The sequence below is a fragment of the Lepisosteus platostomus genome, chromosome 17 (assembly GCF_059453375.1).
Source record: "Lepisosteus platostomus isolate fLepPlt1 chromosome 17, fLepPlt1.hap1, whole genome shotgun sequence".
NCBI classification, from domain to species: domain Eukaryota; kingdom Metazoa; phylum Chordata; class Actinopteri; order Semionotiformes; family Lepisosteidae; genus Lepisosteus; species Lepisosteus platostomus.
In genome coordinates, this window is record NC_142627.1 from 25,638,033 (window position 1) to 25,664,751 (window position 26,719).

The 26,719-nt window shown below is 35.1% G+C and overlaps 1 protein-coding gene and 1 long non-coding RNA gene across 4 annotated transcripts in view; one reads left to right on the plus strand and one right to left on the minus strand.

Annotated features, from left to right (window-relative positions):
* The window catches only part of adgrb3 (adhesion G protein-coupled receptor B3), a 179,555-nt gene that overhangs the window by 115,651 nt on the left and 37,185 nt on the right, over positions 1-26,719 (plus strand). For all 3 annotated transcript variants that reach the window (XM_088609774.1, XM_088609775.1, XM_088609777.1), the window contains 5 exons: positions 4,854-4,956; positions 6,666-6,709; positions 19,790-19,916; positions 21,940-22,043; positions 22,392-22,494. In XM_088609774.1, the coding sequence (XP_088465900.1) occupies positions 4,854-4,956; positions 6,666-6,709; positions 19,790-19,916; positions 21,940-22,043; positions 22,392-22,494 (481 nt within the window). The remainder of the gene's footprint in view (positions 1-4,853; positions 4,957-6,665; positions 6,710-19,789; positions 19,917-21,939; positions 22,044-22,391; positions 22,495-26,719) is intronic.
* Positions 21,803-24,933, minus strand: LOC148646460 (uncharacterized). Its single transcript, XR_015927894.1, has 2 exons — positions 24,740-24,933; positions 21,803-22,080 (listed from the first exon to the last, which is right to left on the minus strand). It is a non-coding gene; the product is annotated as an uncharacterized LOC148646460 (long non-coding RNA).

A 26,719-nucleotide genomic window follows, 5' to 3' on the forward strand; every position in this document is an offset into this window, starting at 1 on the left:
TACGTTTCTCGGCATGGATTTCTTTGTTATAGGAATGAATTCATTTTGAGCCTTTAACATTATGTTTTTGAAGCCTTTTTTAGTAAATCTCTATCAATCTTTTCCCAATTCACTTTCCATAAGCTCTACTTCATTCCTTCAAAGCCCTGTCTAAACTTATAAACCCCAATTTTAGATTCTCATTTTAGACATTGAAAGTTTACAACAACAGATATCATACTATGGGCACAATTCCCAGTGACTCTAAAAGGTCTATTCTTTAAACTGAATCCTAGTTTGAAAGGATTAAGTCTGTAAAACTGTTCTTCCAAGCTTTTACAATCTGGATTAATAAGAAGTCATTAAGTATCTCTAACATATAAGTTTCAGTTTCTGTGTATATGTAGAAAGTCAAAATATCCCAGTAATATAATTTAACTTTTTACCAATTTCATCAGCCTTCATTAGATGATCTGCATGCACCTATTCATAAAGCTTTAGAATTTTTATTTTTCATTGTTGTTATAAAGGGTTATAAAAATTATAAAGTTAAAAGCAACCTTGCATGTAATAAGTAAGGTTTATTGGTTTAACAATTATACAGTCATTGGGCTTCATCTTTGTCTGGCACAACTGCTGGAAGTGTTATATATTAGAAGCATAATATCTCCTTAAGTACAATTGGTAGAAAACATGGGAATGTACTGTATGTACAGCATCTTACATCATTTAGCTTACATGAAAGAAAAAGCATTTTTTATTTCCTTTAAATGCTTTTCAACACCTGTAACAGTTCTGCCTCCTCCATGCTAATAATAATTAATAAAGAACATTGTGTTTGCTGTGCCTAAAGCACATTGTCTGTGTATCCTTGGTAAACACATGCATGAAATATTCATTTCATACTTCAGCTGTGCCCTTTCATCATCTTAACATTTCTCTTTTTTTGTAAGACTCAGTGCATCTTTGTGAGAAGCACACCTACTGTAGATGTACAGTGTGTGTACTCTTGGTGCAGACTCTTCATTTTCACCACAGCCATTTGGTTACAGTGCAAACCGAACAAAGAGTTTGCAAGATGAATGTTCACGTCATCATAAAAAGACATCACTCAGAACTGCACAGAATTGCACTTTATCGCCTTTAAATATATATTGCGTATTAAGCTACATGTATTTGTTAATGAGATCTTTTTAAAAGTCAAAACTACACTAGTGTGAAGGGGATATGACGAGAATCAAGGGTGCCAATACAGTATGTGGAAATGCATGTACGGAACATAGTTTTGTTAAAAAGGAACATACAGTATGATGCATGATATTCTTTATTATCATATTCATTCATTTTCCTTCAGATTCTATTTAAGAATAAGAATCTTTTTTACACTACATATTTTTGTAGTTCATATAGGATGGTGAATACGTTTTCTATGACTGTAGTCTAATGATGGTGATTATAAAATATTAAAGGGAATCTAATTATTCTTAGGAAAGGAGCTCTGGGATTTTTCTCTGCCAGTGCCTGTCAGAGCTGAGCTACCTTATACCATCTGCAAACATCCACCTCACCTAAACAACAGCTGTTGGATTTAATTGGTGTAAGATGAGACAGCAGTCCAGAAAATTATCACATCATTAGATTAAATAAGAGGCTGGGTTGTGCTGAGAATTCTGGAGCACAAGCTCCATTAGATGTGTTTGCATCCAGAATTACCATAACACGGTGTGGGGGGTATGTCTATACAGTAGATGTGTGCCTGTTACTTTTTTGCAGTCTTATCAAGAAATCAAATCAAATCTTTCAAGTTAGTAACTCCATTATCAAACACTATATTGTTATAAAATATGATTAACTCTCAAATATGTTGGATGAAAAACAACTGTTATTTGTACAAAATGCAAAAAGTAAATAAATTATACAACTTGGCCAAATCCTATTATCTGAAACTTGATAAGGTGTGACAAACATCATTTAAATCACAGAATTGATCAAGATTCTCCCCTTTTTAATAGAGCAGATTTTCTGTGTTCTGAAGTAAAATACCAAAGTGGTAAACAATGCAGAAGATTTTATACAGTTTTTAAAACTACATGTAAATAGAAACATTTACATATAAACTAACATAAACATAAAATGTCAAAACTGTATATTCAACAGGATTTACAAAGTTGTGCCTTTGGTACTTTTTACACATGTACACATGGTACTTTTTAACTGCTTGCCTCATGATAAACCATCCAAAAATGCAAGCAATTATCTCGTGTGTTTCAAAATAGGGCTTTTGGGGAATAATTATAATTAATTATAATTGTTTACGCTTATATAGTGCTTTTCTGGACACTCCACTCAAAGCACTTTACATGTAATGGGGACTCCCCTCCACAACCACCAATGTGCAGCATCCACCTGGATGCTGGAATGTTAGTAAAAGAGCCCAGTGATTTGGATGACACTCCTTCCAGCCTGGGCTGAGTCCTGGCCAGCTCACCACAGGATTCCACAGGGCAGCAGACAGGCCAGGCACCAGAGGGGGCTTCAGTAACAGGAGAGATATCAGTGACAGGTTGCTCCTGTAGCTCCTGCTGACACTCCAGTACACCGCTGTGGAGTGAAATTGTGCAATGAACATTTTTCACCAAACAAGCTAGGCTGCCTGTCCAGTAGCAGACATGTGGAGCTGTGTGTTTTGTGATTATTTGTGTAATTGAAGGAGGAGTAATTGTGTTTCCTCATATCCATAAAGGGTTTATGTTTGTGAGGAAAGCATATAGTCAGACCAACTAGGACACTAGAAAACTTTTGTTTCAACTAATTAATCTATTTTTGGGGAAGTATTTTTCATATGTTGCATACAGTACATTAAAAGTTCAAGTGAACAGGAATTTATTTTAATCTTTTCCTGTTCACAGTCTATACAACTCCCTTCAGCAAGGTTGTTTAAGGTGCCTTTAAAAATATTTATTCCGTAAATATTTGACAAATTTATTTTATGGAGCAAATTGTCTTTTAATGGATAGTCATGGTAATGCATTTTTAACTATGAAAATGCTTCACATAAGAGAAACACGCTTTATTGTTTTTTTTATACAATAATGGTTTTAGAGCCTCCTGGACATTTTTTATTAGCCACAAATAATGTTAAAAGTATAAATCTGAATTTGATTATTATTACCATTATGGGTTTGCAATAAACAAAATGAGTGCTGCAGGCGTTGAGTTTGGTGCAATATTATAAAGAGTAAAAATCTATTGAAATTCTAATTGAATAGAGAATTATACATTGCTCAAAGACATTCCTGAAACTGTTTTCTTTCACTGTAACTCAGACAGCACTAGCAGGGTGTCATTGGTGTGCTTCATAAATACATTGAAACGTGTTTGTGGCTAACATCAACTGTTTCAGACCTGACGTTAGGCCACACACAAACTACACAATCAGAACCCAAGATCTTGTTCAGCCATGATTATGTTTGCCCATCTAACTAGACTATTGCATGATGTCTGCTTCATCAACACAAATTTCTTGCATAGTTTAAACTTCAGCTTTTCTGTATAAGACTCTGGTAGCTTTGTGTTTCGGATTATTTGAATTACACATCTGGTCATTTGTGTAATTGAAAGTAAAGCACATTGCATTGTGTTTAGAAGCTTAAAAGAGTAAGTGTTCCTCCAGGATTTGTATCCGTAATGATTTGTATTTGTTGATTTCATGTAAAAGGTTATCCATCCATCATCTGAAATCCGCTTATTCTTGGGATGGGTCAAAGCAACCCAGATCTATCCAGAAGCAGAGTGTGCGAGGCAGAACTAAGCCCTGGATAGGACGCCAGTCCATCTCAGGCCACGGACACACACTCAGACAATTTACACACATCAATGAACATAACCAGCAAGTCTGTGGGAGGTTGCAGGAAACCGGATCACCTGGAAAAAGTCACATAAACATACAAATTCCTGTCATAGAATAAATAAATCTGCCTTTTGGTAGCCCATTACCAAAACTTAATTCAAATTGTAAAGTTCATCACTACAGGGACAGGACTCTGAAATTATTTTCCTTAAGATTTTAGAATCATATTTATAGGATTGTTCTACAGTTGTGACTACAACAGTTAAAAGTTATCTTTTGCCAAACAGCCATTCCTCTTTATGCTAAGGACAGGTGTTTCATATTTTGTGTCATTTCACTCTACCTTGGAAACAAGTCTAGTTTAATAACCATGAAAGCATAAAATAAAAAACAGAAGAGCTATGGGTCTAGTCACTGCTATTTTTAGAAGGTTGGTCTTTTCCTTTAGCTGAGTGTTGGGGGAGTTGAACCTTGTGATGAATGACTGAAGTGTACTTAAGTATTGCTCTTGGGTTCCGGGTGCCTGGCAGTGCACTCTGAAGTGAGTCATACGTCAGACAGTTCCCGGACTGCTTCTCTTTTCCAATCTTGTTTATTTCCTTTGCATGAACCGTGAAACCATGTCCTGCTCAGGTCTGTGCAGTAAACATCAGTCAGGCTGCTCCTGGCTGAAGCTCAAATCTGAAGTGCTCTCACCTGTGACACATTTAAAACTGTGTGATTGAGCCACCTGCTTTCAACTGCTTCTGCACTTTTGAAGGTATTCAGTAGGAACCCCAATAAGTTTGGGAAATGTCATGGTTTTCAATGTCTAAATCAGGAGAAGGTTTGTATCTGGATAAGCATTACATGCTTAAAGCCTTCAAGGTTTCCAGGAGTCCATTCATGCCAAATGTGTATCAGTGATTTTTATTATTTGAATTAAATGGGTCCTTTTAGTTATCATGGGTAGCATATTTATTTGCTTTATAATGTATTCACAAATATTTTAGGAGTGTTCTGGCATTTTTTTTCTTTTTCACAGAAACTACACGGTTGTGAATTCCAAAATCATTGCAGTAACTGTGAGACCTGAGCCCAAGATTGCTGAATCACACCTGGAAATAGAGTTAGCTCATTTGGCTAATGTAAGTATTGTGATTATTATTAATATTTTCAATAGTTATAGTGATAATAATAAAATGGATTGTTATAGCAGACACAAACCACCCTTGGAAATGTTTAATTATATTGTGTTCTGTGGGAGTAATGCGTCCTATTCAAAGTTATCCAAAGTAATGAAAGGGCTCAGCTTTTGGTACTGTACTGTACATTCCAGTGGCCGTCTGTGGGCTGCGGGGCTATTGCTTGGTTATCGTGAACTATTGGTTCCCTTTGGCTGCTTGTCAGCATGAGACTTCAGGCACAAGTCTCTCTCTTGCTCAGTCAGTTCCGGGGGCAGGATGAACAATTAACCTGTTGGGTAAAGTTTGAAAACAAAGAGTGTTTAATTTAGAAAGAGAATAGAAATCTCAATTATGGAAATTTTTGTTTTTATTTCTTTTGTAAATAAATTCAACTTTTTTTTTCTGATTTGACTGAAAGGATACTGATCTTTAAGTCATATGTGGCCCAGCCTGGCACTTTGTCCAGATTCCTGAAGGATATAAAGTAGTAGCAAATATGTCCTTCTCAGTACTGTAAAATGTAAATAGTCAATAAAAATCAATAGTCAATAACCATTTTATTTGGGATCATGTACTTCACAACACTTTTCTGCTGAGCACAAATTATACTGTATACTTAACAGTACTGTTTATCAACAAAAACTGCCAGTGTGTAGAAAATAAACTTCTGGGGTCCTATGTCCAATGATTGCCCCCTCCAGGCATGATTATTATTACACAGGCCCCCAAAGACACAAGTCCCCTTATTTTAACAAATTACTTGCTTACTTAAGTAAACAGCCCCCAAATTTTACATCTAGGTAATATATAGTATGGTGACCTATAAAATTAACTGGATTGGGTCTCTCCAGGATCAGGGTTGGAGACTCCTGATATAGTGAAATTGATACCATGATGGAGCATATTTTTTAGTGTTCACTTGCTTTCTTTACATTTTATATTATTGTAACATTGTAGAGTCTTTTATCATGGTACTACAATCAATAACTGAAGTTATAATAAGTATATAGGGTATAGCAACATGCAGTTTTATACTGCAGTGTTAACAAAGCCATCAAATCAAATCAAGTGTAATATAATTGGCAAATTATAAAGATTATTTCTGTTGCAGTCAATGTTTAGAAATCCCAAAGAAACCAATCTCAGCATTTCTTTGGATAACTTTAGCTTGTGATAATAAAGTTTTCTCAACTTTCCCAAGAATGCTCAGCATCCCCTTGTATTCTGGAGGACAAATGACTTTAGGTTTCTTTTTCTTCTTTTCTCTCATTATTTTATCATCTCTGCCATAACATACCTGACAACAGGAGACGATCAATTAAAACCACATTAATCAATGAACAATGGACTTTAATTGGTTCAATAATTAATATACAGCTGCTAGGGGTTGGGCCTTTCTGTCAAGAGTCTTAAAAGCACAGAAGAGCTTGCACTGATAATTAAAAAGGTAGCTCTTTTATGATGTTGCCCTTTTGTTAATCTCTTAGATAAAAGCCCATCAGTCGGGGACATCTTTCAAGGTTATTTTAAATGCTAAGGATTATTTGGACAGACACTTTAGCTGTATAGACATATCTGTAACTTGTTTGTTATTGAAAAATATAGTTTTTCTTACACCTTTAAAAAGCTGCAAAAAACACAGATTAACTTTTATCATGTTTTTTTTTCAGGGATCTATGAACCCTTACTGTGCTCTTTGGGATAGCTCCATGATGTAAGTTAAGAGATTTTATTTTTGTATGCAAGCAGGAATTTTGATACAGCATGTTAAATGAGAAAAAAATCCTGTTTTTATAAGAAGAACCTTTACATTTATGTCAGTTAAAACATAGAGATAGATTTTATTTTTTGGGGCATTAATTAAGTTTATCTTAATTTGGAATCTATGACTGATGAAATGATTGTTAATTGGCTACTGAGCTACTTAGGAGGAAAGCAAGTGCTTCTTAAAATAAGCTTTGGTAATGCTGTAATAGTATATCATCTCAGATTTACTGTTAAGGAATATTATGTTGTTTTTTTTAATTACTGCAAACCGCTTTAAGGTGATAAAATTAAAGCTTCTTTCAGAATATCATCATAAAATGAATGTTCTTTATTTTCATCCAAAGCTTTGCCATAGGCTATGCTACCACTTCCATGATCATGTCCTCTGGGCCTGCCATTATTTATCTATTAAATTATTTTATGGCGATTATTCTGCTGTGAATAATGCTGTGAAAAGCAGTAGAGCTATGGGTATAGTTGCTGTTATTTTTAGAAAGTTAATCTTTATCAAAAAAATAAAAACACAGATAAGAACATTTAAAAGATTGATTCTGAAAATTAACTGACAGAATAGTTTATTTTGTTAGTAGGGGTAGGGATCTCAGTTCTAGTGCTCTGCTCCCAAGGAGAATATTCTAATGGCCATCAGTGTACTTGTTTTATTCTTCCTTTAAAGTTTTGCTTATATCCTACAATAAGTACAAATGCTGGTATCTAGTCGAATCTGCCTTAAAACTAAAGTGAAACAATTGAGATCAAGAAGTCAGATCTCATTCTGAGTCATTTCCATCTGGTCAAAATGGGCACTTTCTTAATTTAGGGTTTTGTATTTTTAATAACCTCTTGCAGTCCATTTTTAGCTTCCTCTGAAAGGCATGCCAGAAGAAGTGAACAAAGCTGACCCTCAGAAAGGCAGTATCCTGGAGTTGATCCACTGTGGTTCATCTCAGATTATGAACAGGAGCTCCTGTGTGTAGGTCCAATGTTTCAGTAAGATGGGCAATGTAAGAATTGCTCATTTAAAAGGTCTTTAAAAGTCTGTTTTAATAGATATATTATGAAAAACAAACAAAATGGGTTTAAATAGTATATTATTACCTTTTCTGTTTATCTTGATTTGATATTGCCTAAAATGACCTTTTTCCCCGTATGATTCAGGTAAATGTTTATTTATAGACCACAGCCTACAGCTACAGCGCTGAAAGTTATCACACTCAGGAGTAAATTATTGTGTTCTTGACTTACAGATACTCTCAAGGGCAGAAAAGTTAAAGGTTGCCTTAGAAGAATACAGTTTGTGCAGAATATCCACAAGAAGTATTTCAATTAAAAGCTCCAAGTTCAGGGCACACACTGATCCCTGGAGTATAGGCACCCTCAGCATGACTCTTAGCCGACTATGTCCAGACATCCCCAAGCACTGATTTTGCAGGAGTTGATGTTCACACTGCTGTAGGCATGGTGAGGCTTGATACTGTATGTGAAAAACAAGGACTGTTCAATAGGCGCACATTTTGGAGGAGTGCAGGGTGTTCATCTCTTACATGTGTTACATGGGCTGTAGGGGGTCAGCTAATTAATTTATATTTAGGTATTAGAAATTAGGTGGAATCTTAACAATATTAAACATTTTAAGATGTTTATTAAAAAAGCAAGCTAAGCCCCCCAGAGGTCAATGTCCTCATTGAGGTGGAAGGAACAACACACTTGGAAAGACTTGTGCTTTAGGACTGGAAGCCAATAGTGACCAGTGAACCCCAGAGTAATGTTCTCTGAAGTCTAATGCTGCTGACTGGGTCTCCTTTGACTAAAATGACCCTCATGCAGTTTCATAACTGCTCACATACTGTATCCGGTACCCTGGGAAACATCCTTGGAGCCAGACCTGGTGATGTAATATAATCTGGCCATTTCTCTGAGGAGAAAGGAGTTGGAGTTGGCAGAGGAAATGGAAAAGTACCTCTAGATCAGCTCTGGTACAAGGGCAGTCTTTTTCCTGCTCCAGAGTGTTCCTGTAGGAGCAGCTCTGGGCAGGTGTGAAGGCACTTCAAGACCCTGGACTGAGTGCTGTGTAGCTGGGACGTGTCCCAGTGGATGAGGAGGTTGCATTGATGATTCTGGGTCTCAGAGAGTAAAGGTCTTACTGCACATTTGCACCTAACAGCTGTTCAGAATATTTTTTCTTCGTGGAGACGGTTTGTTATGTGTTGATTGGATGCTACCAACCAACCCTGTAATTATACTGGGTAACTTCAATTTTCACAGGGGAATGATTGAGATTCCTCAAAGGTGTGATTGGGAAGAATATTCTCTCCAGTCTGAACCTTGTTATTACAGGTATAAGTCCTAATAGTTATAGGATGTTTTTGTTATTGTCTTGTTGTTCATAATTGAAGAAAACACTGAGCATGTGTTTACATGATAAAAGAGCACCTCGGGCCAAAAGTCATTTTATATTTGATAGTTCTACCTTTAAACCTTCATAGACTTTATATTTAAGACACTCAGGCGAAGAAAGTGGCAAAGCTGTCATCACTGCTTGACAATGAGGTGGACACTGGCTGGATAGACATGGGAGGCCTAACCAATCAGTGCGGTTTGCTTGGGAACATTTGGCAGAAGACCCTCTGTGGAAAAGGAGAACTTTTCATGTGTCCTGGTTGAAGTCTTGGACATTTTTGTCCAAAAAGAAAATAAAGGTGATGCACGCTTTAATGTTTTGCTGCTACTATATGTGTGAGGAGGCAATGATGAGTAAATTTAAATCTGAGGTGATAGCTCTCTCTTGGAATAAAGTAGTTTGCTTAATCTAGTTGAGGGAGGAGTAGCTGCCCTTAGTGGAGGTGTTAAAGCACTTTATGGTTTTGTTCATGAGACGTGGCAAGTAACAAGAAAGGCTGGCGCTTTTCAACACTGCTTCAAGACTGTGGACACAAGCAGTGTAATTAAATGTTTCCTCAGCAGGTTTGCTACCGTGAATTGAGAGAAACAAATTGAGCTGTAGGGCACCTGGTTAGGATGCCGCTGGGAGCTTCCATTGAAGAAAACTTGAGGTCATCCCAGCACATGCTGGAGGAAGTATAACGCTCAGCTGGCCTTGGGAAGCTTAGGGCACCTTAGAAGTACAGGTGATCCTCCCAATGTAATCCTTCTTAGCTCCAGTGCCGTTTTTAATTCGTTTTCTCTGATTTATGTAAATGCATTGATTATTTTTATTTATTAGACTTAATTTAATATGACTGCTATATAATTCATAATATCTTAAGTTTATCAAAGTGAAACAGTGCTGCTGCTGAAATGTGATATAGACAAAAGATGTCTCCCAGCACAACAGATGTATACTGATAAGCAACTAAAGAAAGCTCATTTAGTCTATTTGTATTGAATAAACCTACATTAGCCTGGGCGACCATGTATAATCTGAGCTCTTATACTGAATTTCAAGTTAGTGGATCTACTTGCTTTAGGTTAGAGGCAAAGTACAACAGGAAAATCAGACAGAAACCTGAAAAAAATCAGGTTTAACTATGACTTTTTATTGGATTTATGGTGCACATCTCCTGTTTCATGACTTTGATAGCTTTAATATAACAGCAGGATTTGTCCGATGGTTTTAATACAACAGTGAGACTGGATTATTGAAAATGTCTGATCCTCACTATTCTTTTCTCAGTTTGCTTTTTGTAGTTTTAATAATTTAATCCACAACAGAGGGCCATTACGAAACATAACTATTCTGCCCCATGGATTGATTTTGCAAGGATTTAAATACTTTTAAGCTTAACGTAATAAATGGTGTGAGCAGTTTTAAGCAGCCTAGGTTAGATAAACAATGTAAGGGATTGAATGTCTGCCAGATATAGAATTAACGGATTTCAAGATAAAAAAGCCCAAGGAGGCAACAAAGAAATGAAATGCCTAGTGAAACGACAAGCAGTTTCCTTTTTCTAAGTCCTGGAAATGCAGGGGATTTGAAAGCTGTCTAGTTAGATTACAGAAAGACTAGCACTGAATCTCTTTAACAACATGCTGGCATTTTTTTATTCCCAGAGTGAAACATTAATAAGACATGGAAAAGTGTGTTCTTCCTTAACTTAAAAGGCATGAGGCCCTGCTTGTGTTGAGAAGAAAGATACTGTAACATGAGCTTGCTCTTTTAGGAGTTTTCCCAAGCAAAGAATGTGTGCAGCCTCTCGACAATTCTGCATGGTCCTTCCATCGTATTCTCACACATGCCTCCTGTCAGGAAAGAAAAAGAAGGAATAGGATACTGATCTAAACCAGAACCTTTTCCTTTAACCAAGCCTTGTTTTTATTTCTTCATGAAATCAATATCATATTAATAAACACTTAAGTTGATCTAACTTGGTCTTCATAAGGAGTGCCTAATTGTTTATGTAACAGTGCTTCAGGGGGATTAATGATGTATACCAGCTTGCAGCAGACTACTCTTTAAAATGGATTCTCCTCTACGACAAGTGCCGACACTTCCATAAAGCACCATTAGGAAACTAGCAAGACTGGTGACTTATTAATATTCAGTGTGAATGCTATCCCATTTCCCACTGCTCTCCAATGAATAATCCGGCATGTCACAGAGTTTGTTTTTCTATTCATTTTAATTTCTTCAAAATCATTGTTACATTTTTATTGTTTCTCGAATGTTTTACATTCCAGTGTGAAATAAGAAATCATAAAATTATACTTAGAGGCATATTTTACTGTTCTTAAAAATTAATCAATGAAACGTGTTGGAGTTCCTAAGCAGTAGGGTAACAGACACTATCGGTTCTGTCGTGCTATATTGAAACACCTACCTAATTCATTTGTTTAAAGGCAACGTTCATGTAAAGCGCTCACTAATAATATCACATTGAGTTTTACAAGTGATTAAAATATTTTTAAATACACAAAGTTCCAAAATATATCAGTAGTACTGTTTTTGAGTTGAACAATTTTATTTTAAAGATTTTAAGTGATTTTCTATTCAGTGTTTTCTGTAACAATTTAAATGTAATTTAATTTGTTCTGAATAACCATCTGATGCTAAAGGCATTTTCTTTTTGTAGCATTTGGTAAATTACAAAATTGATTACATACATTGTGATGTTACAATCACACTGATTGATATTCTCTGTTATGAAATTTGAGGTGAATTCTAGTTGTCTGGGAGTGAGGAACACATACAATATAGAGCGATAGATATTCTTTCAGATTGTAAATAATTTTCACACAACAGCATGTAGACCACAGCCTTTGCTCTTTATGAGAGGCACTGGCAGACAGTCTTAATCAAAGTGGAAACTGAGTCATTTAAGTCATTTGTTGGATTAAATGCTCTTTATTAAAATCTTGGTAATTTTATTTGCAGGGTACATGATTAATATTAAGGCCGTGAAAAAAAAATGAAAAGGCAAAGCTGACCACCAATGGTAGAAATATAATGTTTGATACAACACAATCCAATCTGACTCAGGTTTCACTGGGATTAAAACAGAGATAAATATTTTTTAATGAAGACTTTGGCCACTGCAGGGCTAATTTGAGGTTAAATTAGTAGACATGAGCATGTAGTAAAGAGTTAACTTACATATAGAAATATATTTTCTGTGGGGATACTTTTATACCTCCTGTAAATATAAAAACATGTCAAATCTTAACCAAGTCAAGGTTATTAAAATATAAGTACAGGTACAAATCAATTCTAATCTTTTTTTAAAATATGAATATGTCTTATCTCTTTTACTTTTCTATTTAATCAGGTCTTTTGTTGCTCAATTAACCATTGATTTTCTTATTGAAGTAATCTGCTTCAGATTTCATTTTATAAATGAAATGTTTAATTTTTAAACAAAACTAAGATGATCCTCCGAGTCCTTTTGCCGAGTTTTCCATCATATTAAATGAAACATTATTTAAACGACAGCAGAATTCATTAAATATAAATGCAATAATGGTGCCTGGCTCAAAAGATCTGTGATCATTTTTCTCTTTTAGAAAGTATTTTTCCATCATTCTTTTTGAACAGTTTCTTTAACTTGTGAACCAAAACATTAAGAACTCCTTTAAATTTTACATTTGATTTACCAAAGAGTAACTTATCTGCTATGTGATTAGCAATAACACAAATGATGATAACTTTTTAATTTCCTGGAGGACTTCCTCTTAAAGTTCCATTTAAATCATACAATACAGTATATGTTATTAAATGTATAGATTTATTCATCCTCACCTGTTCATTTATTCAACACCTTCAGTTAAAATCCCAGGTTGTACATTTCAATTTGTTTAGCTAAATGTGTATTATCTCCACCTACAACCTGTATTTTTTCAATACATTAATAATCCATAATCAAAACAAACTGATGGTTTCAAAGAGGGCGCCAGTCCTTAGCAGAGCTATGTCATAATATACAATATGTGTATATGATGTACTGTACTATACACAGTATATCACAAAAGCTAAAGTAACACTACTGTATGTATTATTTTTGAATCAATGCATGCTGTAGAAGAGCTGTAACATGCACAGTAGTATTGATATGGCTACACACTGAAAGCATAGTTAAATAATAAATATTGTTGGAATGGAAGTTCATTCTTTCATTTCCCCTGTAAGCATTGTAATAGTAGTTCAAGTAGGTAGCTGTGACAGCATGTGTAGGTTTCTTTTTTTCTCTTTTCAGCATGGAATAAACCTTTACTTGTTTGCAACAAGTGTTAAGGTTGTGTTAACTTGTGTTAAACCTTTGCAACATTGTTATATGGTTCCCCACCCTCTTGCAGGGTGCAAACAATGCCAACATAGGAGGCAGTAAACTTTCCTTCAGTATAATTACAAGTAACTTTTTTGACTTTTTTGTCAGTTTTCAAGGCAAGTCTGCTTTCAAGACATAAACTCAGAAAATTATTTTTAGAAACTCTGAGAGGCCCAGAAATAGTGTCAAACTTAGGGGTAGTTTGCCTGAAGATAAGGCTTGGGATTTGAGGGGAGATACAGAAAACAGCATTTACAGCATTAAGCAAAACTGCCTTGGAGACAAGATCCATTTTCAACATGAACATGCAGGTAACTACGGTATGTATCTGTCTCTCCTGTTACAAGACAAGTGCCTTTACGAGGAGAGAGAATAAGAACACCTGATCTGATTTGATTCATTCAGTCATCACAGTGTTTTGCCTGACAGAGACTGACGGGGCATATTCTAGAGCAAGATGTGTCCATGTCTTTCATCGACTTCTGTCTTTTCTGTAATCCCTTTCATGTCAGCTAACAGCATGAATCATGATGCTGGGCATTATGCCTTATAAGAGGAAGAGTTCTGAGAGTTGATGAGTTGAAAGTGCCAGTGGTTCTTTCTTATGTGAGCTCTTTGCTTCTGTTGTTGGTCATTTGAGGGTGATGGAATTCTTTACAAAAATTAAATTTTCCTCCATGGGGCATCAGCCTGAGCTCTGCAGCTTGCGGAGCCGCAGAGTCTGTGGACTATCAATACCAGCACATGGCTGCCAAAGTCTCGCAGGTGCCTTTTGACACCTCCCAGTGACACCCAGGGGATGCTCAACCGCCTTTACTGAGCCTGTCAAGGTACAGTACATCCAATGACTGTGCAACAACTTGCAGTTTCGATGTTTTGTATAAGAATATCCATTTTGTTGATCTAGGGTATAAAAGCCATACAAAGAAGAGTCGATGGTGTTTTCTTTTCTCCTGGCGTTATACACGTAAATAAAGGTTTCTTATGTTGTCCACAATATTTAAATATTTGAAAAAATCATTGTTTTCAGGATGTTTTGAACAAAAATCCTCATATCCATAGAAAGAAACAGTTTTTCAGCTACCCAGGCATGACATTTCTTTCAGAACAGCTTTAGAAGTACTTTAGAAGTGTTCTAAAATAAATGCTTTTAAATGAGGTTTGTTTTTGTTTTTCAGAGTTTTGTTTTGTCATTTATTCATACAGCATTTGAAACCCAATGCAAAAACTATGTATGTACGTATCATATACGTATCAAATGTATCATGTACATTTATATTTACAGTAAATATTTGGAACTGAATGCTGAGTAATGATCAGTTCATTTTATTGCTTCCTTAGACAGCTATCAAGATAGACAGTATTAACATTTACCATTTTTCAATTTTTTCAATTCAGTTGAAATACTGTATATAATATAATATTTATCAGCCTACATTTTTCTCACCACATTTTTACAAATTGCAAAACTAAGAAACAGTAACATCCCATTCAATAAATCAGCAGTTATACTATGAACGTCTAAAATTTTAGGCCAATTCTAGAAAAATACAGTATGTCTATGATCAGTCCATATTAAGTAGATAGAAATATAAAACTGACAGCTGTGCATATACTGTACATATTTATACATTATATATGCACAGTTGTCAATTTTATACAGTGTACTAACCTATAAATTTTCAGCACTGCCAGCCTTCAGTTTTTTATATACATTACTTATATTGTAAATCAGAAAGAAGAAAATCAGAAGTTCTTTTTCTGTTCTTTATTCTTTATGCTCTGTGTACAGTACCTTAAGGAATTTGTAACAGTGGCAGATCTTTTTTTGTTTTAGGGATATGAATGCATAAACAATTTGCATAAAATGTTTTCTTAAATGCTGAAGGTTGAAATATTTCTGAACATGAGAAAGCAGGTATGATAGAATTTTCGGTGCTGAGAAAGATCTTTGTCTGATATCCTGTGAGCTCCCAGTGGGATGTTTGTACAGCAAGACAAAGATAATAGTGAGGAAATTACTGTACATCCCTCATGGAGCAGTTAAGATTTTAAACAGGAACTGGCAGATAGTATATGCAAAACAGTTCACAGTGGACAATATAATGTTAGCTACTTAAAGAGTCCACCTTACAATTAATGCTAATTTGGGTAAGAGTGCACCAATTAGCAACAAGTGGCAACAATCATAAAGCATAATTTGCATAAATTTAGTTATGATTTGTAACAGGAACTGGCAAACAGTACTGTATATGCAAAACAGTTCAGAATGTAAAACACAACATACTAGACTTCAAAATATCTTGTATTGAAACTGGAAACAGTGGGAAATTAATACGAATGGTTTACTGGAAATATTTACATTTACATATAAGAGTAATGTAATGTAATGTTTACATTAGCTTGTTTTTTGGGGACAGTAGGCCTCACCATGCATTAGCAGTGTCTGCTGTGACTGCGTTATATGAGCTAAGCAGAGTAACTAATGCTCATCGACAGGACAGGTGGCACTCAGGCCACTCTTCTCTAGACAAGGCCAAGTCAGGCCTGCTGCAGGTGGGAGACTGGGCAGCTGGGGGACCCGAGCGCAGACACTGCAAAAGGGCAGCTTGTGAGGCAGACTCTGGAATTTGATGATCGTGTATTTGAAAGATTGCAGTGTAAGACAGACAGACAAGGAGTATTGAAATAAATACATTTTATAACCTTAGTTGCAAGTAATTTGTAAAAAATGCACTAAATTTATTTCTGTTTTTTTTCTTTTCTTACATTTGAGTGTACTACACACATAATATGTACTAAGCTAAGATATGCACTAAATGTATTTTATAAATATTTCACGTTTTAATTTAAGATGTGCTCTGAATTTAAATTTAAAATGTGCTTTGATTGAAAATTGAGACCACTTCACATTAGGAACCTTCACAGCATGGTATCTTAAGTGATGTCTTATAGTATGTACCTAATAAATAAGGAGACAACACATTAAGTCATAAGGCTTGCTGACATCTCAAGGCACTCAGAAGGGAGGGAATTAAAAGGAATAGTCATAGTGTTGATACAGTTGTGTAGATCTCTGTATATTTATTATCTTCTTCCTCCTGAATAAACAACATGTGTGTGCCTGACGTATACTGTAAATTATTTTAAAGGTTTTGTACAGTATGTGTTAATGTAGAAATAACAGCAATTTAATTAATTGAATTCATTTTTCTGAATAAAATATGATAAAAAGTATATTTAAAAAATATAAACATAACATTTTATCATAAAAATATGATAGAAGTCTATTGTATAACAATGCATTCGATTATAAATGCAGTGCCAGCACAGTATAACTCTGTTATATCAATGTGATTACTGTTTGTATGAGGTTATGTTGTTAAAATGTTGTTAAAATAAAACTGATATTAAGAAATGGGTAATAATATAGAAGACATCCTACATCAGTCCTTATTAAGATTTAAATGTATTTCTAGAAAGTAAAAATTTAAATAATGTTCCCAGTGACATTATATAGTGAAAAGCGTAAGGACTGGGATTGTGTTATTTTTTCTGTTTACTACTGAAAATTGTATTTCAGACCACGTTAGAACAAAAATGTTTTTGTGTTCACCTCCCCCCCAAAGGCTGGAATCAAACTGTACAATCACAACTGTTTTTTACAATTAATGCAGCATGGAGCACTAATTAATCGTTTGAAATACAAATGTTATTAGTCCAAAGCAAAAATTACAAATGTCACTTTATTACACTGATACTTATGCTTTCCAAAGTCTATTTTCATTTCTTTAAAGTAAGGAAGTGTGTGTGTGTGCAGTTCCAGCACTGTCATTTTCCCTATGTGATGAATTTCAAATAAGAAATGTCTTTATAATTGAAAATTCAGGACTGGAAAATTAATATTAATATATATTTGCAAATAAAGGATACACTTACCTTAGTATACAATATAGTTGTGGAAAAAGGATAAATTGAAAGGGTATCTGTAAACATAGAATGAATATTTATTCCCTGATGGTGTCAAAAATGCCCTACAGTCTTTTGTTGGATATTTAACTGCAAATTGTTTAGTCACAGCAAAGAACTGCATGTTATGAAGTTGTTCAAGGTGTAGTGCAAAGACAGAATAATGCATGTTAAGTGATTTTACTTGGTACTGTATTATAAAGAAACCTTTCTTGTTTTTTCTTGAGGCACTTCTGTGTGTATTTCTGCCACTTATCAATGTGTTAGTCAGCTCATACAGGGCCGAAGTCTTTGAGCCCACCAGGAGGTGTTTGTGGGGGAATTGTCACAAGTGATTGCAATCATACAGTATGTTGTGAGTTTGAGTTGTTAATGTTGTGATATTTCGGACATTCTCTTTTGGGCAGTATTGTGTTTTAATATTGGACTGTCGAGTGAAAGTATAAATGAAATGATGGAATTTTGCTTTGCATCGTGTTCATTTATTAAATGTTAAATGAAATACATAATTTGGTATGAATTCTGAATCTGTGCTTGCAACTTATTTTATAAGCTTGTGTTGCTGGTAATGACCTTTTAGAGCATATCATGTGATGTTGTGTGTTCTAAATAATTTCAGAAGATTTATATTGAGCTGAGAACCTGTGAAAATTTGTCAGCACTTACCTTGAAGTGGATTCTGGAATAGCACTATTATTTAAAGTGCCAGATAGAAGTTTGTGAAGTCTCCAATTTGGCACATACAATGTAATCTGCTCACATTTTTTGAAGAAGTAACTTGACATTTTAAAGTAATAGTGCAATATAACAGTATATGGTACAGTGCAATTGGTTACTACATTTTTGCATGGGTGTACTGTATACTATTTTAATACTTATTTAACTGTTGCCAGAATTTGAATTACCTCTGTAGTAAAAACACGATATCAATCATCCAGCTGTCCATGAACCTTATTTTTCATCTTGAATTGTACCAGTGTTTTGCATTTAAAACGCTGTAAATGCTGCTGCTTGATTTGGGGGTTGGATTAAATGAGTGTGCTATTAATAATAAACTAAAAAACGTCTAAATGTCTAAATCTTCAATAAAAGTCGGTGGCTGTTTCTGGACACCTTTTGTACTGAAGAGGATTTTAGTCTTAAAACTAAATTTCACATCACATAAAGTCTGAAGACATAGCATTGCAAAGCGATATGCCATATTTTATTTTAATGGAGTTATTTTCAGAGCAGTGTATGATAGATTGTATGTCGATTTTTAGATGTTCTCACGAGAGTGCAGAATTTTAAAGGAGGGGAAATGATGCTTAATTGAATTTTGTTCTTGTGTATCAGAAATTTATAACACACGGTTAAAGTCTGTACAGCGCCAGGTGAGGATTATCTGTGTAGCAGTTGTTCAGACATATTTTCTCTGCGGGGTTTCGAACTGGAGAAAACGTTTCTGTAATAAATAGAAGAAACGTGTTTTTCTTTCATTTTGCGTTTGCTAGAGAGGAAAAAAACGGGCTGGTACCATCCTCACGGATTCGGTGGGGTGAGGTATAGTCACGTTCTTCGGCTTCACAACGAAATTAAAAGTGACGGAAACACGGGGTATAAGACATAACTGAAGAGATACAAAACCCTTTTAGAATATGTATATATTATAGCAGATTATAGATAAAATAATAGATTAATAAAAATAAAAACATTTGTGCTTGATTATGTTGTTAGAATAGCCCTCCCCTCTACTGTAGTTTCAGCAAAAAGGAACAGAGTATCAATCTGATGCTGTCCGCCGTTTCCAGGGTGAAATTTTCCCTCAGGAAGCATCCGAAGGCTGCTAATTAGAACAGCGAGGGGAAAAAAAGATCAACCGGAAAAAAATAAATAAAATAAATAACAACACTACATCAGGTGTGATATTCAGAAGATTTCACTCATTTTGCAGCCAGAAATAATGGTATAAATAATGTCTTCCTTTAAGGAAGACTAGATACATTTAAATTTTCTGTTGTTATTTCAGGAAATGGGTAGGTGTTGCTATGAGGACGCTGTATGGAGGAATTTAATCAATCAGCACCGCCGGAGCTGGACAGCTCTTTGCCTTTTCCTTCCATCTCTGGAAGCCTTTTCTCCCGTTTAAAATTAAAGCTTACTGCATATCATTGCGTGCTTTTTTCTTCTTTTCTTTACTTTTTTGATCTCGTATTAGATAAGGTGCAACGATGTAAATTATTTTAGTACAGGTAGATATTCGGAAGTACCGTTAAATCAAGCCGCCGTCAAAACTAAAGCAGTCTGCCTTCTTCTTGCAGTAACGATTCTTGGGGATCCTGGTCGACCAAAGGATGTAAGACTGTCCTTACCGATGCATCCCATACAAAATGCTTATGTGATCGTGTATCCACCTTCGCCATTTTGGCTCAGCAACCAAGAGAAATAGTAAGTATTATAAAATGTTATATTCGTTTGTAAAAAGGCTGTGAAAGGTTGCCTTGTAAACGTTTTAATTAAATGCTTAAAATAAGGTAGCTAAGCTGCGTGAAATGTATATTATGCACCGATATCACAGCAAAGAGGGAGAAACAAGTTTTACCTGAGATATTTCCTTCTAATTTTACATATGATTTGAATGCTGATAAATGGTTGCGTGTTTATGTATTTTTATACAAATGCCTGCTAAATAACTACAGCTATTATGGATGCATCTTAAGGGAACATGCTGTACACTTTTGCAGTGAGTCGTGGAAATGTGAGATATACAGTTAATAAGCAGCTGTGTGGGAGTGTACAGTATGTACAACTTGGTTTGATAACAAATAGAGCGGTTTGCTATAGAAGTTAGAAATGGCAGAAAAGGCCGTTCCATGCATTTTGAGCATCGGCTATAGGCAAGAGCACACGCAGGGTGATATTGAGGCAGAGGTCTGCAGCACCTCTGGGTCAAAATACTTCTTAGATGTTGTTACTGATGCTTTTGTTGTCTACCATCAGATAATCAAATCGTTTTTCAGGATTCTGAATAATACTGATTCTACTATGACATATTTGAACTGTTGCTACTTATTTAATTTTTGTTTTATTCATTTAAGTCCTTCTGATTTCATCACCCATTTTTTCAAAGGCTGTAATGTTTTTCTAGACAATGCATTAATAAATTAAGATCAAACAAAAGCAGTGATGACAAATTTACTTCAGATGTGATAACAGTAATTGACAGAAGAGAAATTAAAAACAAATTCCATTTAATGCTTCACCATTCAGTAGATCAGACATACTTATTTCTCTGAAGAAAGATATAATCCTGACAATATACAAAACCAATTAAACCTCTTTTTTCAACTGTTTTTAATTTAAGTTGCATTACTTCTTGTATTGTTATACCCATAAAATGATGTATAGGATCAAAGTACTAGTGTGTGATTTATGTACATTTCCATGGATCATGATCTTTGCTTAGAGATTCCAGTTTGGGGTAGGCCTTAAAGAGTCTTGTTTAAATCTTTTGGCTAAGTTAAGTTAAACCTTTCGTTGTACGTTTTTTTTTATATATATATGAAAAGATTGTACACAGAAATATTTACTTTCTACCAAAGTAATTTAAATTGTAAACAGAAGTTAGAAATGTATTTCAATACAATACCATTGACTTTAGAATACATTTTTGGTGCTCATAGTTAAATTGTATCAGGATTATTTTTTATTGAACTCTTTCCATAGTAAAACTGATCATCACAAAGTGAAAATGTAATATAAGTGGTGTCTTTTTAATTATAGTAGTATAGTATATGTCTTTTACCAATGATATGTCTTTTTGAAAAAATATTTACGAGGCTTTAATTAATATACAGTATCATAATAGAATGTTAGCATCGTACTGAAAGTGGGACGTTTTGTGAAATATTAGCCCTCATTAATTTTTCATTGATTGAAATGTTTTCAATGATTTAGGCAGTGAGTTGTCAATTTTAAGTTTTGGTCAAGTTTCCTTGTCCAGTACATAAATCTAAATCAAGGCCTCTATATGGCATGAAAAGTCCTGACACATCAATCTGCACAGATGCTAAGATTGCCTTTGTACACTCTGTACATGTTTAAAATGTGCTGAGTGTATATTGAGTGGTAACGTTGTGCTGGTGTATTCACAAGGCCAGAGTCACTGCTTTTCCAGTTCCCCTATAGGAGGAGGGAATAGATACAGTGCTGTATTTGAAATTGGCGAATTTGGTATCTAGGCTTTACTAGTATGTGATTCTTGAAATAATACTTGAAGCTTTACATTTATTTACAATCATATGATTATTAAAAGATTGTCAACCAAGGTCTCATATTGTTTAATGTTTATTGGAATACCACAAGTGTTTATGTCTGCGCCTGAGACTGTAGCAGTTCTTTGATGCTTGTATATTTATTTCCTGAAATGAGCTGCTCCAGACACTCTCTGTGTGTTGCGTTTGATTTCCAGACCATGGAGTACTCAGGTGTACCTTCGGTGACGCTGATAGTAGGCTGCGGCCTGTCTTGTATGGCCTTGATCACACTGGCAGTTGTTTATGCAGTGCTGTGGAGGTGAGTATGTTCTTTCACTGCACATTATGTCAAGTGCCTTAGAAAAAAAAGAAAAACATTTATATTTATTTTACCTCTTAATTATATATGCATTATATATTTATTTGTTAAGAAAAGATTTATAAAGTGAATTAACATAAAATTAGTAAATTAACACATCAGATAATTAGTTCAGTTAGGTAGCTGCGTCAGCATGCGTAGGCTGCAAAGGAACAAGTAATAGGTTTATTCCATGCTAAAAAAAAAAAGAAACATCAATACGTTTTACATTCCAGAGATTCATGTTACTTAAAATGATCCCTATTTATTGTCCTTAGTTTTACTTTTTTTCTTATTATGTTGTTTCAGGTATATCAGATCAGAACGGTCAATCATCCTAATAAACTTCTGCTTGTCTATCATCTGTTCTAATATCCTGATACTGGTTGGACAAACGCAAACACACAACATGGTAATACCTGAAAACTTACTTTCCTTTTCAAATGGCAAATTTATTGTGACTTGTTTGTTATATATTTTATGTAATTATTGGAAATTATTTCCCCAGCAAATATAGCTGGAAAGGGTTAGCATGTTATATTGTCTGCTTCCTTGACATTTAAATTACTGGTGTTTACAGAGTGTTGTATTTTCAAATCTAGTACTTCCCAGATTTTCTTTAGTGAAAGAGAAAGTGTGATGTTTAACAATGATGGTGATGATGTAGTGTCTTAACAACTTTATCTAACAAACTGCTCTTCTGCTTAAACATGAACAATGAAAATGCAAGTTACTCATAATAACTGTTAGCATGTCTGGAGAACATGAGCAACTTTATTTCCATTTTTGAATGTACATGACAAACATAATCATTGTCTCCCACATAAGCCACACTACTTTTAAGATTAACTTTCGCATCCTGGACTGAAGACTTTCTTCTTTCTTTTCCATGTTTCCTATTACAAGCTAAATGGCTCTTGTGTAGATGAGAAGTGACAGTAGAGGACTGGCTTGAGTTGCCTTATCAGAAACTGACTGCCTATTGGAACTTCTTTTGTGCAAATAATTCTCACTTTCATCGTGTGTTCATGAGAGTTGGAGATACTGCATTCATTCTTGGCTTAATTTCATAGTGAGAAACTCAGTTATGTCAGTTGACAGTTCATTCAGAGACAGAACCTGTAGATCTAAAACAATTAAGGTAGAGGTAGATGGACGAGGCAGAGACACAGTGCAGAAGGACAAGCTCCTCTGGGTTAACAATGCTTCTCTCTCCTCATCCTGGAAAGACACAACCCTTCACTTTTTCAAGGGAAATAAATCCTTCATACCTAAAGACTTTAAAACAGTGGGCTTGTCATCCACACTGTGCTGTCATTCTCAGCTTCAGAAAGTAAGTCCCTTGTGAACACTTCATTAAGGCACCAGTGGAAAAATGGTTAGAGCTCTGGACGCTGAACTACGGGGGATGTAGGTTCAAGTCATGTAGGATATTGCTGTTGTACCTTTGAGCAAGGTAGTTTGATTGGTGTGATAAATTTCTTGTTTTATAAATAGGTTCTATTCACGTTTCTATTATAAATGACAATTTCATCTTAATTGAATACTGGCTTGTTTGATTAAATAAAGGATCACACTTTCAATCAATGAAGCATCAGTTATGAATTATAAAGCAGGTGTTCGCTTGTACAGTGGAGTGGGGGTTAGAAGTGTTGCCTTATACAGTATAGAGATATAGATCTTGGATCTCTGTTTTGGGATCTCTGTATGGGATCTCTGTATGGGATGTCTTTGGAAACTTTAGTTGTATACCACCTTTAAAAAGCATGCAGGCTCTGTTTGACTGGATACTTTAAGTGGTGCCTTTCAATGGCTCTCTGGTTCATTCCTCTACCCCCTTTCAAGACAGGAACTGGACACTGTCTTATATCTCTGACACCAAACTGGCTGACACCTGTGGCTCAGGTGTCTCTCTGTCCTGTGGAAACCAGGCAATTTCAATATATAGAATAGTTGCTTAGAACTGACAAAACTATTCTTAGAGTGTTTTTATTTTCGTAAATATATGTACTGATGAGCAGACTTTTGGTGTACAAATCAATCTCAGCTGCAAGTTGATGCAGCTGATGAGGCTACTAGTTGATGAGGGTGAGACAGAACAGCAGGATAAGCTATTGTAAACCGAACCACACAACAACCCTTACTACTTCCAAATTTTTCATAGTGTACAATATACTGTAGTTAGAATGATACAATAATGATTGATATCAAATGCAACCAGAAAAAAATATTACAGAGATGTGTGAATGAAAGATAAAATAAGATTGTATAATACAGTATGTCCTGGGATAACAATTCCATACATTCTTTCACAGAGAATGACTTTTATGTAACAGCATTTATTGTAGGCTGCTTACCTTTATACTGCATATGCCCAAAATGATATGTTGATATGATATGATATGAATGGAATGCATGTGTTGCAAGGGCAACAGTTGAACTGGAAAAACATGTTGATCCTTTCTGTCCCTAACTGTGGCAAACCCCACACCGAATAAAAAAAGCAGCAAAGATGCCACATGTCCTAAAAATTACAGCCTAGCCTTTATTATTGTTTAAAACACTTATTATTTGGTACAGAAAATATATGAAAAGCGACGTAAAATTGTTAAAAAAGGACAAATAAGTCATAATAGAATCATACCTACCACCCATACCTGAATTAAAAGCTGCAGCCCAAGTGCTTGATGGCGGGTATCCACTGGGTAGCTGGCACAGCCTCTGTTGAACAAAACTTCACTGGGTTTGTGATGGAAAGTTGTATGGAAATGATTATGTAACCCAGCCTAAATGTCAGAGGAAAGCCAGTCTTCACCAGAGCTTCTGCTGACACGATGTGAGGTGAACATACTTACAGTAATACCACTCCTAGTTTGAGAAACTGGGTTCATCTCCAGTGCAGCCGGTGATGTTCCTCATACCAAGTGTTGTTACCTATAAATACAAACTGCATCTACCTGTTTGCAGACTGAGTTATTTTACACATAACTCCTTCTGCGTTATCTTTTAGCTGTCTGTTCAAATGCCATTGTGAAAAGTGTAAATTTATTTTATACCTTGGATTTGTGACTATAAATCTTTTGATTATGTCTCAACTAACTTACTGGAAACCTGTCCTATAGAATATGTCTCTGGATGTTTTTGTCTTGATTCAATTTTCACTATATTAAATAGGACGCCTCCATCATCCCCTCCTGTTTTTAATCTGTAACGAAAAAATTATAATCACTTATAACCTCTCCCTTCTCCATTCCTTGCTTTGTCATGTTTTCATTGCAACTTTTCCTGATTGAAAATTGCATTTCAAGGTTTTGGAAAGCTGTAGAACTTCTTTATTCTTTTATTTTATTTGATGATTAATCATCAGTTGAATTGCTTTTAAAAAAAATAGTTTTCCATTTGAAAGCCTAAAAAAAGGGGTTGCTTGTTTCTTCTCAGGTGTCTGCTTCAGCCAATCCATCATTAATATTTAGATCTGCTCGGCACCACGTTGATTGGGTTCTAGTCTGGGTTGTTTCGTAAGAAGGGCCTGGGGTCAGCAGGGCGCCCTCTGTGTTGCCCTTGACTGGGGACGGTGTGTTGTGCTGTGACTGTCATAGATGCTGATAAGCCAGGGAAGGTTAAACAGCAGACTGCTAGACCCCGCTGGGTTTCATTAACTCTGCAAGAGATGTCCTTTAGATTCATTCAATCAATAAAGATGACGGGCAATGAGGTGATGAAATCAGAGGATGTTCTGCAATCTTTTGTCTTCCTGACTTGTGGGCAGCTTTCCACAGTACAGATTTGGACATCCTTGCAAAGTTACACATGAAATGAGAAAACACAAAAGGACCCGTGACTCAATGAAATAATGCTGTACTCAAATATTTATTCAATTTTTCAAATTAAAGATACACAGGTGCATCAATTGATGTATACATGTGTAGTGACAGTAACCTCAAGTGAAGTCTTTTTTTTAAAAAGCCTTTATCGTGTTAACATACTGTAATGGTGATGTTTATATCTTCACAGTTCCAAGGCAAACATTTGTCACAAAAATCAATATTGTTTATTCATTTTTATTTAGCCCTGCCCCAAGTGTAAATTGAGTAAATAAAATTTTCTGCTGCAATAAGCAAAATAAAACCAGAAAAACTAGCATAGATGAAAATAAAGTCCTATGTATACAGTAAGTGCCTTAGTAAGGCTGTTTTTAATATAGTAGAATTTTTGCACTTAATAAATAAGAGTTATGAGCTGCTTGCTTCACACATTCAGAAGTTAAGGAAATTATTTATGTTTCTGCATTTCCCTGTTGTAGAAGTCCCTGCACAAGAGAAACATCCCAATAGAAATGGACCATGGAAAGTGCTCTGAAATCTATGTGCAAGTTAAGATTGAACAATTCTCTGAAATTTGCCAAGGATCTGCCCAAGATACTGTATTGGTGCAGTACTGGGTGGCACCGTATACAGTATATCATACCCAGAGAAGTGAGGTTACTTCCATTTCAGCTTTGTGTTTTCAGAAGATGTGTGTCGCTGACATTGTTCATTAGCATGTTGAAAATATGAAATAATTTTTTTTTAAGAATTTGGAGTTGCCAAGTATATTTTTATATCTCCACAATTCAGAGTTTGCAGTTTGCTAATTAA